The following is a 15,664-nucleotide window of genomic DNA, read 5'->3' on the forward strand; positions in this document are numbered from 1 at the left end:
ATAATTCCAATGGTGCTGCATGTAACTAGCACACTTCTTTTTATCTTCTTTTGCTTTCTGCAGCAAAAAAATGAAAAATTTGGAAAATACGCATTGCAATGGTGCCGGATTTCTTCAATGGTTGTATACTAGGGCTTGCATATATTGGAAAAACTACATGTAAGTCCCATTCAGTGGTCGATGTGCACTAAAAAAAAAACCCTTATTGTTTACTTGTGCCAGCGAGGATGTGAGGCAATGTGAGTAGAAAACCGGGCAACAGAAAAAAAACATTGAAAACTCGCCATTCTACTTTCACTGAATTACACAGACATGCATCCTCTTCAAAGTCATCACATTTTCTAAGTCCCTGTCGAATAAATGAGCCTTGCTGCACAACAAATGGAATGGGAACACACTTAACTGCACTTTATGATAGAAAACCCAATGCGGTGACAGGGAGGGTGGGACGGTCAAAGGAGGACAGGGGAAGACTGTGACAAGTAGAATTAAATCAAGGTACTGTGTAAAAAACCGGGCAAAAGAAAAAACAAATTGACAACTCTTCGTTTTACTTTTAGTGCATGAAACAGCCCAGCATCCATGTCAAAGTCATCCAGTTTTCACTGTCTCTGCCCTAAAAACGAGCACAGCGAATGGGATGGGCAGGGATTTAAGTGGGCCAGGTCCTGCCGGTGGTCAGCCCTGGCAGTTCTAAAAAGCAGGTGCTAAGATGGGTCCCTATAGGGCTCTCCATTAATGCCATCACCCTCAGAGTGAAAAAAAAAACGTAACTCCGCAGCAGCACCTTCATTCACTGCCTTTTATGCAACTTCAAAGAGACAGGTTATAGTTCTTTCAAAGTCTCATCACTTCACAACTGAAGCATTTTAACTATTTTATACAAAGATGCTATTGTTCTTGCCTATTTATCTTATGCAATTAATAACCATTGACAAAGCCAATAGCCCTGGCTTGTGTAGGTGTAATGTTACTTGTTGTATTATGTGCCTGGATGCAACGATAGAAAGAAACAGCAAAAATACCAGTCAGGCAGCACACTATGCTAAGCAGAGATTTCTAACTTGAGTGTTTTAAGACACACCCATAATTATATCGGCACGCCCCTTGAATAGACCCCCAGTTTTTTCATCCCACTTAAAGCCCTGGGGATGAGAAAAAGATTTGCTGCGATCGAGGTTAGGAAACCTAATGCGGTCTCAGTGATGGGCAAGCAAGGACGGAGGTAAGGGATGAGGGAAAGTGGACAGCACACAGAGAATTAGTCAGTGGGAGGACAAATCAGTAACAAGAAAAACAAGTGGGCATGATTTGTGTGCTTTACTTAAATCATGAGTGGGCGTGCGCTTCAGCCTAGCACTGGCTCTAGCAGTTCACCTCTTTGTTCCTAGGTGTTTACTCTGCCTCCCTCAAGCATGCAGCCTGGTCGCCTAGTTCTTTGGCTGGAGCCGGAGGAAGCCGGTATCCACCATGTCTGAGGATAAGGGAGAGGAGAGTGTGTGCTCGCCTACCTGGGAGTTACACGCCACAACCTTGGATATAGTCACAGAAGCTGCGCTGTTCCTTCTCTCTAAAGACTGCATTTGTATTTAGCCCACAAAACGTTCTCTTTTGCTTAAAATTACATCTATGCTACCCCCAATCCACTGCACTGCCTAATGTTCTCTGAGCCCACACTTCCACCTTCTCATGGCTTTCTGAGGAGGGTCTAAGAGTGGCCTTTTTGAAAATCCTTCAAAGGCCCTTGTTTCTGCCACCAGCCACAATGGGACCAGTCTGCGTAAATCCACAAATGTAATTAAAAAGAGTTGCTTGCAGTACACGGTTTTTGAGATGATCAGGCACATGTAATATCATCGAGCTCGAGGCCAGTGGATAACCCTTGATCGGGGTCATTAGTCCATTTTACTGGCCTGGTTAGATAAGTCAGAAGTTCTTGGGCATTTTGATGGGCACGCGACGAGTGGCCCTGAAGACCCTTATGCATGCCATCAGATCTACTCCCGGTTTAGGTCTGATTCACAGTGCTCGCCACGTTACCTGCAACTGTCTCCATCCTGCCTCGATTCAACTGTATCCTCTAGTAGCGACCTGCGCAGTTATAAGGCAGCTTAGAGCATTATGTAAAAAAAAAAAGTCAAACCTAGGGCTATGTTGATATTTGAGTAGGCAATGGGGCTGCAAAGACTTACCACCCTGCTGCTGCCGTTTTTTCCCCAACTGGTGCTGGCACAACAGCTTTGCAGCCCCAGTGCCGGTTTAATTTAGACTGCCGATAATTATGCATCAATTATGCGCTTAAAGGGCGCTGTTTATGGTTTACGTTGTAGTAGGAAACTTGAAGTGGCTCCCCAGAGAGGAGTCCTAACGAGTAATGAGAGGTTCACATTTCTTGCGTGCACCTGCTCTGCTTCCAGGTGCTGCTCGCTCCAGTTGCCGGTACAGGTGGGAGAGCGTCGGCTTCCGGCCTGGTGATGCTGTCATCGGAGGCCTGTCAGTGTTCGAATATGGCTACGCCGGTCATGTTTTCAGTTGGTGTAGTTGGCGTGCACCACTCGTACTCGTGGGCAACGCACTCACGAGTACCAGAAAGTCCTGGAGGCACTGCGTCATTACTGTGCAAGCGTGATGTTCAGAGATAGTGAGGGGCCCTAGAGAGTAGGGCGCCACCTGTCTACAGGCGTTCAGTGAGGGTTGGACTACTGTCAGTCCCCAGTGTACGCCACCCATGCTAATAAGAGAAAGATTTACAGGCCTGTGTGTTTTTTAATTCACTCTGGAATTCGAAAGGCCGGAGAAGCAGCTGTCATTTTTGAACGCTCTCCCCCACGCTCACTTCCGTTCCATTCCTGGCTCCACAAGCTGTGACGTCACTGCTAGCAGTGTGCGCGCGGGGTGGGAGAGAGAGGATGCGAACCGGAGAGGATGAGAGACTGTGTGCACGATAAGTGAGTTTGCACGCTTGCTTGCGATACAGCTTAAAACTGAACTCTTGCAGGAAGGACAGGAGGAGGTGGGCACAGTAAAAAAACAAGCATTTTCAATGCACGGGTCTTGCATTTGTTCGCGTTAGAGCTATTTTTCTACAGCAAAAAAATAAAACGCAGCACGATCGCTTTATGTAAAATGCAGCGCGATCACGCTACGTGGAAAATAAACTGATAAAATAGTCCGGACTCCAGGCTGAAAACATCGAGCCTTGTAGGTTTTTGGTACTTTACCGGTGCTGTGTTAGTGGGCTAAACACTAGAAAAGGCATGACGTATGCATGCCTTTCACAAATGAAAGCAAGCGGATTTTAAAAGGCAAGCCCACAAACCAATGTAAGTGGCTGACGAGGCACGGGCGTGGTTTCAAGCCCAAAGAGAGATTACAGAATTGACGAGCACTTTGTGCTCGCCCATAAAAAGCAGAATGGTTGTGTGAGCATGGAGCAAGGAGGGCTGGGGCGGCTAAGATGAGGGGGAAACGTCAGTTATGGTGACTGGGACACTCTCAGGAAGTAAAGCTATGCAGGGGCTGCTTGCTGCGCAAGAGACTGCCTCCTGGTCACCCCGCCCAGAATCAGCCATGAGGACTACCACACAGTGGCATGGGTGGTTCCGTGCTTGAAAACGGTGCCAGGGGAGGAGCGGAAACAGGTGCCCTCGATAAAAAGCCTCAACATTTGGGTAATAATGAAAGAAATACACTGACTCAGATGATAATCTCAGGTTTATTGGAGCATTGGCATTACTGTCTTTGAATGCACAGCAAGTGTCATCAGAGAAGAACATGAGTTACAGCACTGCTTTCAGAAACAGACCTTAGAGCGACTGAAAACATCTTGTGCTCTGATCAATTGCTCGGAGAGAAATGTAAAAGTAGTCCCAAACAGATGCTACAATGGGACAAGTGGACGGGTACAAGTACTGGGGCACTGCCCTTTCGGAGAGGAAAATGATGGACAAAGAGGCTGGACTGACTACTAGCAAGCAAGGATTTTTAAATGACACTGAAACTAACAAATGTAATGGCTTTAAGCCCACAGAAGTATACTATATTACTAAAAGTACACAAGAGTCCATACGCTTATGCTGACCTAACAAGGAGTGTGAAGGTCATATCGATTCATCAGGTTCCAAATGACGTCCTGGGAGGTAAAGGGAGGTGCAGAGGAGGGGACGGAGAGACAGACTATCTGAGTGAGGGTTTCTTGGCATAACGACCCGGGCTTTAACATGCCACATTTGGGTAGATACAAACATAGCAAAAGGGGTAACGGCAGAGCTAAGGCTGAATAGCAGCTGTTCAATATGAGTAATTTTCATGTTAAGGGCCCCTATTTTGTGACAGAGGAAGTCCAGCAAGATAATATTGAGTATGAACTGAGTCTCAATAGGTGTCCTTGCCTGCGAGTTACAGTGTACATTGGACAGGAATGTATTCAAGAGTCCTACTGGGACAGACACATTTTTGTAATCATTGAGGCTGGGACTGTCACTGTTAAGCCAATGGTTGCTCTCAGGGCTACAATTTTTATGTCTGTTGTGCTCAGCTGTTAGCACCTCTGCAGTCTGGCCAAAACCAAGATACCCGGTTAATTTAATCTTGGTTCAATGTTTGTGTCTAACTCAGGTTTCTTAAGAACTGCAGATTTCATTTCTTAATTTGGGTGCAAGTCATAGTTGGAAATCCCAAGGTCCATGATGCGATCCAAGGTAATATTTTTTATTTAAGGAATGTACATGAAAGGAGGTGTCAGTAGCTGAGGAGAATGGAAAAAGTGACCAAGAATTAGAGGAATTAGAGGATAGGAGAATAGAGGGACGATATGGGGAGGCAAATAGGCTTCAACCTCAGTTGGAAAAGTTGAAGGGGATACGCAAGGGGAAGGCAGGAGGAGATGGGTCAGAAGCAGGGGACGATGATGCCACCAATAGTAGCTGAGAAACGTAAAAAATACAAAGTAGGAATGAAACTAAAAAAACATAAAAGTGGAGACTTTTTGTTATGCAAACAAGACGAGGGAATCTGGTTGACGACTGAAAAAAGCAAATTTGTATGGAAAGGGAGGTATCAAGTGAACAGGAGAGTTGTAAGATAGTGAGCTGTCTAAGAAGGTAGTAGGAGTCTTCATGGGGTTAAATAGTCAAGAGTACAGGTGACAACGAAAGAGGAAGAACATCACTAAGTGACAGGGAGTGCCTGTGATGGTGCCCAGCTGGATCTACAAGGGTTGAGGGTCACAATATTTGCCCCACTGAGACCATGAAAAATTGAGAATAATGTCCACTTTTCCAGGAGCTGGAGGAAGGTGAGTACACTGTATTATGCAAAAATTAGTGACTTGGAAAGTATCCTGAAGGATATTCTATGAGAGTTAGAGGTGCTTTGAGTAGGAATGGCTGTTGGGGGTAGTGGAAGGTCTGGTGGTAGAGAGACTTTTGTGTGAGATGTTAGAGTTAGAGGAGAAGAAATAGTTGGAGATGTGTTCATTCCTTTTAAGAACTGGAGAAGAGTTGGGAAATGAAGGTCCAATTGAGTCTGATTGACATCAGCGAATTCAGTCATTTTTCTCCAATTATCGAAGATTGCAAAACAGCGGGATTAAACTAAGTGGATGGAGGTTTGCAATGGACCAGAGACCACAAGAGCAGTAAAAAAAATATCAATTTCTGGGGCAACCACATCATAACTTCTGGCACAACAAGCATTGGCAAAGTCCATTGGTCTTGCCTATGCAAGAGCAATTGGCTTTGCCAATGTGTTTTAGCAAAGTTGTACACCAGTGTGGCTGCTCTTCAACATGGCTAAAAGCTAGTGGCATAGAGGAGGGTGCAGTGGAGTAGAGTGGAGGGCCGTAGAGCAGAGTGGTGTAGAGGGTCCTGAAGTGTAGCGGAGTGGTGCAGTGTTATGCATTGGAATGTTGTCTAGTGTCGTAGAGTGAAGTAGCGTGTCGTAGAGTACAGTGGTGTGGCATATTGTAGAGTGGAGTGACGTATCAGACTGGAGATTCGTGGAGTGAACGGAAGTGTTATATAACGCAGTTTTGTAGAATGGAGTGTCAGAGTAGAGCGGAGTGTCGTAGAGCAGACTGCCATGCTTAGAATGGAGTGGCACAGAGTGTGGTAGAGTGGAGTGGCACAGTGTGGAGTATGCATGATGTGGCAGCGCACTGCCATCGCAGACAACACATTTTCAATTGAAATGAACATTACTGTTAGACCTGGCAACCTTTTAGCGTGTCTCCCATGTCTTTTTGACTTCTGACCTCCTGGTTTTTGACTATGTTTTTGCTGGTTTATTGCCTCTGCGCACTTTACCACTGCTAATCAGTGCTACAGTGCAACTGCTAGCCATATACATTGTACTGTGGATTGGTTTATCCATAATTGGCATATCTGATTTACTAATAAGTCCCTAGTACCGTGCCCTAGAGGTGCCCAGGGGCAGTGAATCAAATGCTACTAGTGGGCCTGCAGCACTGGTTGTGCCACCCACATTAGTAGCCCTGTAAACATGACTCAGACCTGCAGTGCCTGTGTGTGCCGTTTTAAACTGGCAATTCGACTTGGCAAGTGTACCCACTTGCCAGGCCTCAACCTTCCCTTTTAATACATGTAAGGCACCCCTAAATTAGGCCCTAGGTAGCCCCATGGGCATGGTGCAGTGTATGTTTAAGGTAGGACATATACTAGTGTGTGTTATATGTCCTAACAGTGAAATACTGCCAAATTCGGTGTTCACTGTGCAAGGCCTATCTCTCTCATAGGTTAACATGGGGGCTGCCTTTAAATATCCTTAAAGCGCAGAATCTCTTTGAGAGCAGATACAAATAAGGGGTTTAGGGTCTCTGAGCTCACAATTTAAAAATACATCTTTTTGGTGAAGTTGGTTTTTAGATTGTTAGTTTGAAAATGCCACTTTTAGAAAGTAGGCATTTTCTTGCTTAATCCATTCGGTGACTCTGCCTGTTTGTGGATTCCCCATATGGGTCAGTTTGACAGTTGGGCTGTTCACACCTCTCCGCTAGACAGTGACACAAAGGAGGCTGGGGTGTAGCCTGCATATCTTGATTAGCCATCTGTGCTGGAGGGGAGGGGAGGAGTGGTCACTCACACCTGAAAGGACTGTGCCTGCCCTCACACAATGCTGTCTCCGACCACCTGGTGAGTGTCTGGGGCCTGGCCTGGACAAGGAAGGATCTTGCTAACACTTGAGACTTTGCTTTGAAGTTTGCCAACTTCAAAGGCAGAACTGGGTATAAGGAGAAGACCCAAAACCCCAGACTTTTAGAATCTTTCGGCAAGGAGAAAAGCTGAAGGAGGAGTACTGCCCCTTTGCTGTGCTGCTTTGCTGGACTGGCCTGCAGTTGATGCTTCTGCCTGAAAAGAGTGCAAAGGGTGAACTTTGCTGTGTGTCCTGCTTGAGAAAATTCTCCAAGGGCTTGGAGTAGAGCGTGCCTCCTTTTGGAAGTCTCAGGGACACCAAAGACTTCAGTTTCCTCGACCTGCAGCCCTGGGAACTGTGTGTTTTGTGCTGTTCAAAAGGAGAAACCACAGCGATAACGCCAACGACGCCGCAGGCCTGCACCGTGACCTGCCGCGCCCACACGGAGTCGCATTGCTCTGCTTCGCACCATGGCCCTGGTCTCTCCGATGCCGTTATTGGACGACTTCACCGAGCCGCTGCTCGCACGGCGACCTGTGGGCCGCGTACTCCGGCATCACCTGCTCACACCGCAGCCTGGGCATCCCAGACGATGCCGTTCCTGCTGACACCAGCACCACAGCCTGCACCGTGGCCTGTGGACACTGCTCGTGAGGAACACGAAGCATCCTCCCATCCCACACCACAACCCCAGTCCACCGACGCCAGCACCATCGACTCCTGTGTCGTCACCAGGCTTCTTGCCTGCACCGTGAGCTGTGGACACCCCTCATGAGGGCCACGAAGCACCGTCCTGTCCCGCACCGCTGACTTGGGCCTACCGACGACAACGCTTCAGCAGCAACGATTACGCCGCCTGCACCGTGACCTGTGGACACCGCACATCGCACCGCCTGTTTCACACTGCATCCCTGGTCTCACCGACTTCGCTGGACACCGTCACCAAACCACTGCCTGCATCGTGACCTGTGGACACCGCTTGTCGCATCGTCCCGCTTCGCACCGCAGCCCCGACGTCATCCACGCCGGCGCATCTGACTTCATCAGCCTGGAGTTCAATCCGCAACGCGTGTGACCTCAAGGGCCTGACAACTCCTACACCGACTCAGGAACCGACACCGCGATGCCGCTCTCCGGAGCTCACCGCGTGGATCACTATGCCCTGCAAATCCAAGGTACTGTTCGTGGGTCTTCCTGACACCGTAGCTGTCCTGCAATGCCGCGGCCGGCCTGAACTGTTGGTTTTGTTGATCATGACACCGTGATAGCCCCAAGTGGAGTTATCTACTTCAAGGAACTGTATTTTTGAGTAAATCTTGCAGAATTCATATTGTTATTACTATATGTTGGATTTTTATCATATTTGGTCTTGTTTTATATAAATATTGGCTATTTTTCTAAAACTGGTTTGGTGTCCTTTTGTAGTGTTTTCACTTATTACTGTGTGTTATGTGCAAATGCTTTACACATTGCTTCTGAGATAAGCCTGACTGCTCGTGCCAAGCTACCAAGGGGGTGAGCACAGGTTATCTTAGCAGGTATCTCCCTTATCCTGACTAGAGTGAGGGTCCCTACTTGGACAGGGTGAAAACCAACTGCCAACTAGAGACCCCATTTCTAACAATTACATTTGCAGAGACATAGTTTTACTGATAAAATTATATAGCACACAAAAGATAATGTTTGGTAATGTAATCACCTAGTGTACTGATTTATTTTGATCGTATTAAAAAAAAAGAAATCCACCACACTTCAGAATTACTAACAAATGTGCTTCATTTGTGCTTTCCTAACTCTCATGTATTCTGAAATATCTCCACAATTCCTTTACAGACATTTAAATTTTGTTGAGTTCTGTAACAAAGCCTGTGTTTCCACAGCAAGACTGTCACATAAATCCTCTTAGTTTGAAGTCAGAGAAAGAAAAGTAAACACAAAGCTCCCACGGAAGAAAGAGCCTGACATTTGACCTCTCTGTCTTTGAATGCACATCAAATGTGACAAGAGAAGAACAAGAATTAAAGGCCTTTTTTACAGAAAGTGAGCACTCAATGGAAGAATAGTCAATACCCTATGCTCCACGAAGGGATGAACACAAGCTAGACAGCCTAGACAAATAAAGCCAGTAAACAGAAAGCAGAGAAACGTGAGTTACAAAACACAAAGCCAATGATAAGCAAAGGGTGGAATGCTTTTCCAGGAAAGCTTTCAGAATGTCCCCAGGATGTTGTTAGCAAACCTGACAGCTGCAATGCCTGGTAGGCTTAGATCCAAAAAAAGACAAAATAATGCCATCTGTATATAATGCTAGTGGATATCGTCCCATTTCCAGCAGACCTATTTAGGCAGACATGCCTTAAAAACCAACCTGCTGATTTCATCTGCCCACTTAAAACATAATAAGTTAAACCTGGCAGCCAAACTAAACAAACATTATGATTTTTCTAGGGGAACGTAGATATCACAGCTCTAAAGTTTCCATGCTCTACGCCCGAGTAGCTTACCCAGATGAGGCATTTTTTTCCCTTTCGATTATGGATCACATAGTAATATGTATAGTACTACCAATTCAGTACTAAAAGTACCAGAAAGAAAAGCAAAAATCATGTACTGGAGCGTCTACTTGAGCTTCGAAATGGGGAACTTGAAGGCTTTGAAATATGTATTGTTGTGAATGAATTGCCTCGTTAGCTTTCTGCTGTTCGATCTTCTTTCATTATACACAAATAGTAAGCATATAGCGCGCACCAGGAAAGCTGCTTTCTTAGGTGCATCTAATGTCTGATGGATTTACACTGCTTTTACAGAATTGTTAAAACACTCTTTGAATGGGGTCTCCAGATGTAGGGAGGCCAACTTCCCCGGGGTTATTATGGACGCAGTCTCCAGTCCAGAACATTTCTCCAACATGTCACTTATTCATTGCTGCCAAGTTTCCAGTTCCACGCGTGATGTCATGCTCCAAGCCATGATTTTTTTTTAATTCTGGGAAAGTTAGTCATGTTTTATATTATAATAAACAAGTCTACAAGTCCCAGAATTGAAAGGAAAAACCTGCTTGGAGCAGCACATTATTTGTAAACATGGCAAACGTGGCTGGACTGTTGATTTAACATGTCTAAGTGTAATTAATTCAAGACCACAACAACCAGGCTGCACACAGCTGTCTCACGACAATCCAGGCTGGCCGCGATAGCTGGGATCACCTTAGGTAGCTCTCGTATGGTCCAGTTGCCGCGCTCAGGATGCACCGAGACCACCTGCCACTTCCCTTATTGCCGGTGGTACTTAAGGACTTGCCTGCTACGCGTCCGTCAGTTGAGACCCTTCACTAGGGACTCTGTAAGCCCCTCTCAGTGTACGGCGCCCGGCTCACACGCGGGTGGGGAGCATCACTCTTACAGGACCTGAGCACTTGGACGGAGGCGAGCCACTCGGCCTATACACTGCCTTGCGACCACGTCGCTTCCAGTGAGCGGAGGGGGAATGGGCGGGATACAAATGTGACGTCGGGAACAGTTGCTTAGGGTGCCAATCGGCCAGCAGCATTACCCAAGCCGCATGTGCGCTTGCGAGCCAATGATTTCATGTCCCCGGTGCAGCTAACGTGCCGCTTGTGAGCTGCCATCTGAAAGTGTCACTTAGGTCCCGCCACGAGAACGGTGAGTTTTAATATGTGTATTCCGCACCTGCGGTTACACGGGATTCTCAGTGCTCACTTCTTAGGGCTCTGCGGGGTGCTTTCTCCTGCTCTCGCCTCTTTCGGGTTTCTTTGCGCGGAGTTCAAAATCCACGTTCAGCACGGTCAATAATCGCGCGCGACCCTCCCGGGTCTTGACACTGAGACTATTGGGAATGTTTCAATTGGAGAAGTATCCCCGTGCTTTGTTTCACTGAAACTGTGGTGGAAGCGTATAAAACAACTACGTGCCATGTGGACAGGGTCAAAGACGTGGTTAAACCTCCAAGCTATTGTGCAACTATTTGTTGGTCTGTTATCTTAAGGTGATTCCATATAAAATAATGTTCACACTGTGGTAGTTGGAGATAAAAGAATCACGCGTAGAAATCCATTGTGTTTATCCAAAGGTTTATCCGTCTAGCGAAGACCCCAACCACCAACACTTTAAACCGTCACCTCTCTCTTCTCAGTTCCTTCTCCTCACTCCCTCTCACACATTCCTTTCTGGAATCCGGGCAGATTCCAGAACATAACACAAGACGCCACACCACCTCCCTCAATTCACCATAAAAAAACAATAACATTTCATTCCTTCACCTTGAATTTAACCCTTAAATTGTAAACTTGACATACATCTTGTAGAGAAATACACAATATATGCATATCATCATAATAACTTTATAACACATAATACTTCATATAAGAAGGCCTTTTCCAAACACGTTGAGGTCTGCATCTTTGCACAGAATTACTTCTTGACATCCTCACCTCCAAATCATTCTCCCTTACTGGGACAAACTTTACAACTCTGTTAAGATTCCACATTCTGATTATCCAGCTTCACATTCCTAAACACCTTAATCATCCTGAAAGGTTGACTGAATTTGGATAAACCCAGTTTCTTAGGTGACTATCTTCAACCAGTCTCCCTCTTTCACTACTGTCTCTCTAACTGCTTTTCTCTCATCATACAGCACCTTTCTACGCAACATTTTTGCTTTCTCTCTCTCTTTCCCATCCACACTTTCATCAACTTGGTTGTCCACCAATAATCTTTTCTCTGATACCCACAAGGGCATCATATTAGTGTTAGGTCTCCTTCCTCTGAACAGTTGAAACAGAGAAATCCCAGTGGATGAATGCGGAGTAAAACAATACTCCCTCACCTTTTTTTTCAACAGCAACCTCCCAATTGCTACTTGAAGTCAATGCCAACTGTATACTCTCTTTCAATACCTTAATGAATCTTTCCACAACACCATTACTTTCTGGATGGTATAGGGCAGCCTTTTTATGTCTCACACCTCTGTCCTGAAGACATTTTTCCACCTCAATTGAGGTAAATTGTACACCATTATCCGAAAGAACAGAAGCAGGAAAACCTTCTTTCTCAAATAAACTTTCTAAAAATTCAATGACCACCCTAGACTCCTGAATTCACAATTTTCACCTCTGGCCAACGTGAATACATGTCAATACACACTAAAACATACCTATCAAAACAGTTAATCTTTATAGGTCCCAAGATGTCAATCGCTGTGTCCGACCACGGACCACTAACTTGCTCCCTCAAGACCATTGGTTGTGTCCTACACTTCAAGCCTTTATCACACTCAGAACACTCAACACAATTCCTAACTAACTTTTCAATCTCTATATCCATGGCAGGCCACCAATATCCTTCCCTCACCCTTTCCTTTGTTTTGGCTATACCCATATGGCTAACATGAGCATGCCTCATCAACACATCCCTTATACCAACAGGTGGAATAAACTTCGTACCCCTCATGAGTAGTCCATCCATTACTGATAACTCATTTCTAACTTTCCAAAATCCTCTCACACATTCTTCACACTTACTCTTCTCGCACCAACCATTACGTACACTAGAGATAACTTTAATCAAAACCTTATCCTTCTTCAACTCATACCTCCACCGCTCTTCAGACACAATCCCTTCAGAAATCTCACAAACTTTAATTTCCTCTTCAGAGTCCTCACCAAAATCATCTGTATTGCTTTCCACATCCATCATCCTTGAAAGGCAATCTGCCAACACATCCACACCCGGAATGTACGCTACCTCAAAATTAAATTCTTGCAATGCCACAACCCATTTTCGTATCCTAAGTGACACTAAATCAATCCCTTTCCTACCCAAAACCTCTTTCAATGGTTTGTGATCCATCTTAACCAAAAATTTCCTTCCCCACAAAAACTTTGTCAGCTTGCGTACTGACCAATACACCGCAAGCGCCTCCTTTTCTACCACAGAATAGTTACACTCTGCACCTCTCAACGCACGTGATACAAATAATATTGTCCGCTCCACACCATTTTCCTTTTGCATTAGCATTGCTCCCAAACCTTTAGAGCTTGCATCAGTCACTACCCAGGTTTCATCCCTACTATCAAAACTGCCAAGATTTGGGGCAGCATTCAGACACTGTTTCAAGAAACAACATTTTTCCTCACACTTTTCTGTCCATAGGAATTCCTTCCCTTTTTGCAAGAGTTTTCTCATAGCCGTGGTTCTTTGACCCGTATTAGAAATACATTTACTATAAAACTCAGTCATGCCCAAAAACTTCAATACTCCTTACTTTGAGGAGTTTTCAGTCGACTAATATTATTGACTAGGTCATCTTTGGATCAAATACCTGTGCTGCTTATAACATGACCCAAGTACTCAATCTCTCCTACATCAAACTTACATGTCTCTGTCTTCAGGGTCAAACCTGCATCTGTCAACCTTGACAATACCGCTCTCACACGCACATCATGTTCCTTTCCACTCGACCCCACAATCAGCACATCATCCTGGTATACTCTTACACCCTCCAGACCACCAAGAACATATTCCATAATCCTCTGAAACACTACAGCAGCAGAAATCAGCCCAAAAGGCATTCTTACATACTTGAACGTACCAAACGGTGTTCCAAAAGCAGTTAATTCTTGGCAGTCTAGATGTAACATTATTTGATGGTATGCAGACGCTAAATCTAAGGATGAGAAGTGCTTGGCACCATCCAGGAAGCACAACTCGCATATATTAGGCAGAGGATAGTGATCTACAACTACCGTTTTGTTCAACTCTCTCAATTCTACGCATAATCTCACTCCACCATTGGCCTTGCGCGCCATAACCACGGGAGACAACCACTCTGTAGCCTCCACCTCCTGTATGATTCCATCACTGACCAACCTATCCAACTCCATCTTCATGCTGTCTCGTCCCGACAACAGTACACCTCTTACTTTAGCTACCTTTGGACTTGCATTGGATTTCAATTTTATTAGATGTAAATACTTCTTAAGACACCTAATCTTCTCGGTAAACACTTCCAGAAACTCTTTTGTCCATCTTAGACTACCTTTTAGACCAGCAATTGCCCCCCCCTTCCTTTTGTACGTTAACTGAATCAACACACACACTTCTAACCGTATTCTTTCTACTGCATACGGGGGGATCAGCATTCGGATCTAAAAATACATTGAGATCACGCTGGTGTAATCAGCTTATTAATGAATCGCCCTTCATGGAAACATATATTTTACCTGGAATAATCATGTCACCAAACTCAGTGGTTCCCCAAAAATATCCCAACAGTCGTATTGGAACACCTCCATAACCTCTCGGTTTGATATCTGGTTTAAACATTTGAACACGTCCAGCCAACTACTGTTCATAAAATACTTTTGGAATCAAAGTTATCTTAGCTCCAGATTCAAAGAGCATTTTAATCACACACCCATTGACATTGACTTGTTCCACACGTCCATTTGGAGAAGATCCTTTAACTTGAAAAATATAATTATTTTCTTCTGGATCTTCCTCAATTTCACTCAAATCTATTTATTGCACCTTCTTCGAATCTTTCACAGATCTGCAACATGTTGTGCAATGTCATTTCCTTCCACAGGATTTACACGTAGCTTTCCAACCAGGTCATCCTTTGTTGTTTGCAAAGTGACCTTCATTGACACATCCAAAACATTTTCCTTGCTGTGATCTGAAGATGCCTTTATTAGTCTCGGTTCCTTTGTTAGTAAATTTAGACTTTTGTACACTATGTACAAAATCTCCTTTCCTACTCTCAAGATTATTAGTGGCCAAGGGCATTTCCTTTTTTTAAAGCTTCAGTACAAGCTTTCGAATGTTCAAAGTTCTTTGCAGCAATTAACACGTCTTGCAGAGATGAATTGTCTTTATGCCACATGCCCTCCCAGGCCTTCCCAGAACTACTACCCAGCGTTAACTGGTCTCTTAATCTTTCCTCCAGAGATGCCCCAAAATTACATGTGGAAGCCAACTTGCGCAGTTATGTAATATACTGTTCAATTGTTTCTCCTGAACGTTGAATGCGTCGACCAAAGTGAAACCTTTCAAGTACGGTACTAACTTGTGGCAGATAGTGTGAGTCCAACTTCTTAATACAAATTTTAAATTCGTTCAGGTTTGTGGCTTCTTGATCTGGAAGATGCTCAAATACTTCCTGTCCTTCCGACCCCAAACAATGCATTAGAAGAGAGGTTTTCCTTTCGGCACTTAATGACGTTCCACAAACTCTAGCATAATGTGAGAAAACCTTCTTCCACTTCACCCACAGACTTGGAGGTTCCCCTGGAGAGGATAAGAAAAATGCTGGTGCTGATACATTCTGCATCTCCAAATGGAAGGTAAAGAAAAATAAAACAATAAAAAAAAAAAAAAACACTGAAGAAAGGAAAAAAATGTGTTGTTTCACTTTATTTCTCTCTTTTTTAAATTTTTTTTATAAATAAGATCCTTTTGCCAGCTTAATCTAGATCCAGCATATCTAGATA

General features: G+C 44.7%; 2 protein-coding genes across 5 annotated transcripts in view; one reads left to right on the top strand and one right to left on the bottom strand.

The window, feature by feature from the left end:
* Window positions 1-10,594, bottom strand: part of PPIL3 (peptidylprolyl isomerase like 3) — a 60,279-nt gene extending 49,685 nt beyond the window's left edge. Inside the window, exon 1 of one of the 2 annotated variants that reach the window (XM_069244288.1) lies at window positions 10,453-10,594. The gene's annotated coding sequence lies outside the window, so the exon portion shown is untranslated. Of the gene's footprint in view, window positions 1-10,358 lie in introns of both variants that reach the window. The other variant, XM_069244289.1, reaches the window with a different exon arrangement.
* Window positions 2,863-15,664, top strand: part of NIF3L1 (NGG1 interacting factor 3 like 1) — a 179,298-nt gene continuing 166,496 nt past the window's right edge. Inside the window, exon 1 of one of the 3 annotated variants that reach the window (XM_069244286.1) lies at window positions 2,863-2,948. Coding sequence is in view for 1 of the 3 variants with exons in the window: in XM_069244284.1 (XP_069100385.1) it covers window positions 15,511-15,517 (7 nt within the window). In the remaining 2 variants the exon portion in view is untranslated. Of the gene's footprint in view, window positions 2,949-10,686; window positions 10,815-15,496; window positions 15,518-15,664 lie in introns of those variants that run through there. The other 2 variants (XM_069244287.1, XM_069244284.1) reach the window with 2 other exon arrangements.

This window comes from Pleurodeles waltl, chromosome 7, assembly GCF_031143425.1.
Source record: "Pleurodeles waltl isolate 20211129_DDA chromosome 7, aPleWal1.hap1.20221129, whole genome shotgun sequence".
Taxonomy (NCBI): Eukaryota; Metazoa; Chordata; class Amphibia; order Caudata; family Salamandridae; genus Pleurodeles; species Pleurodeles waltl.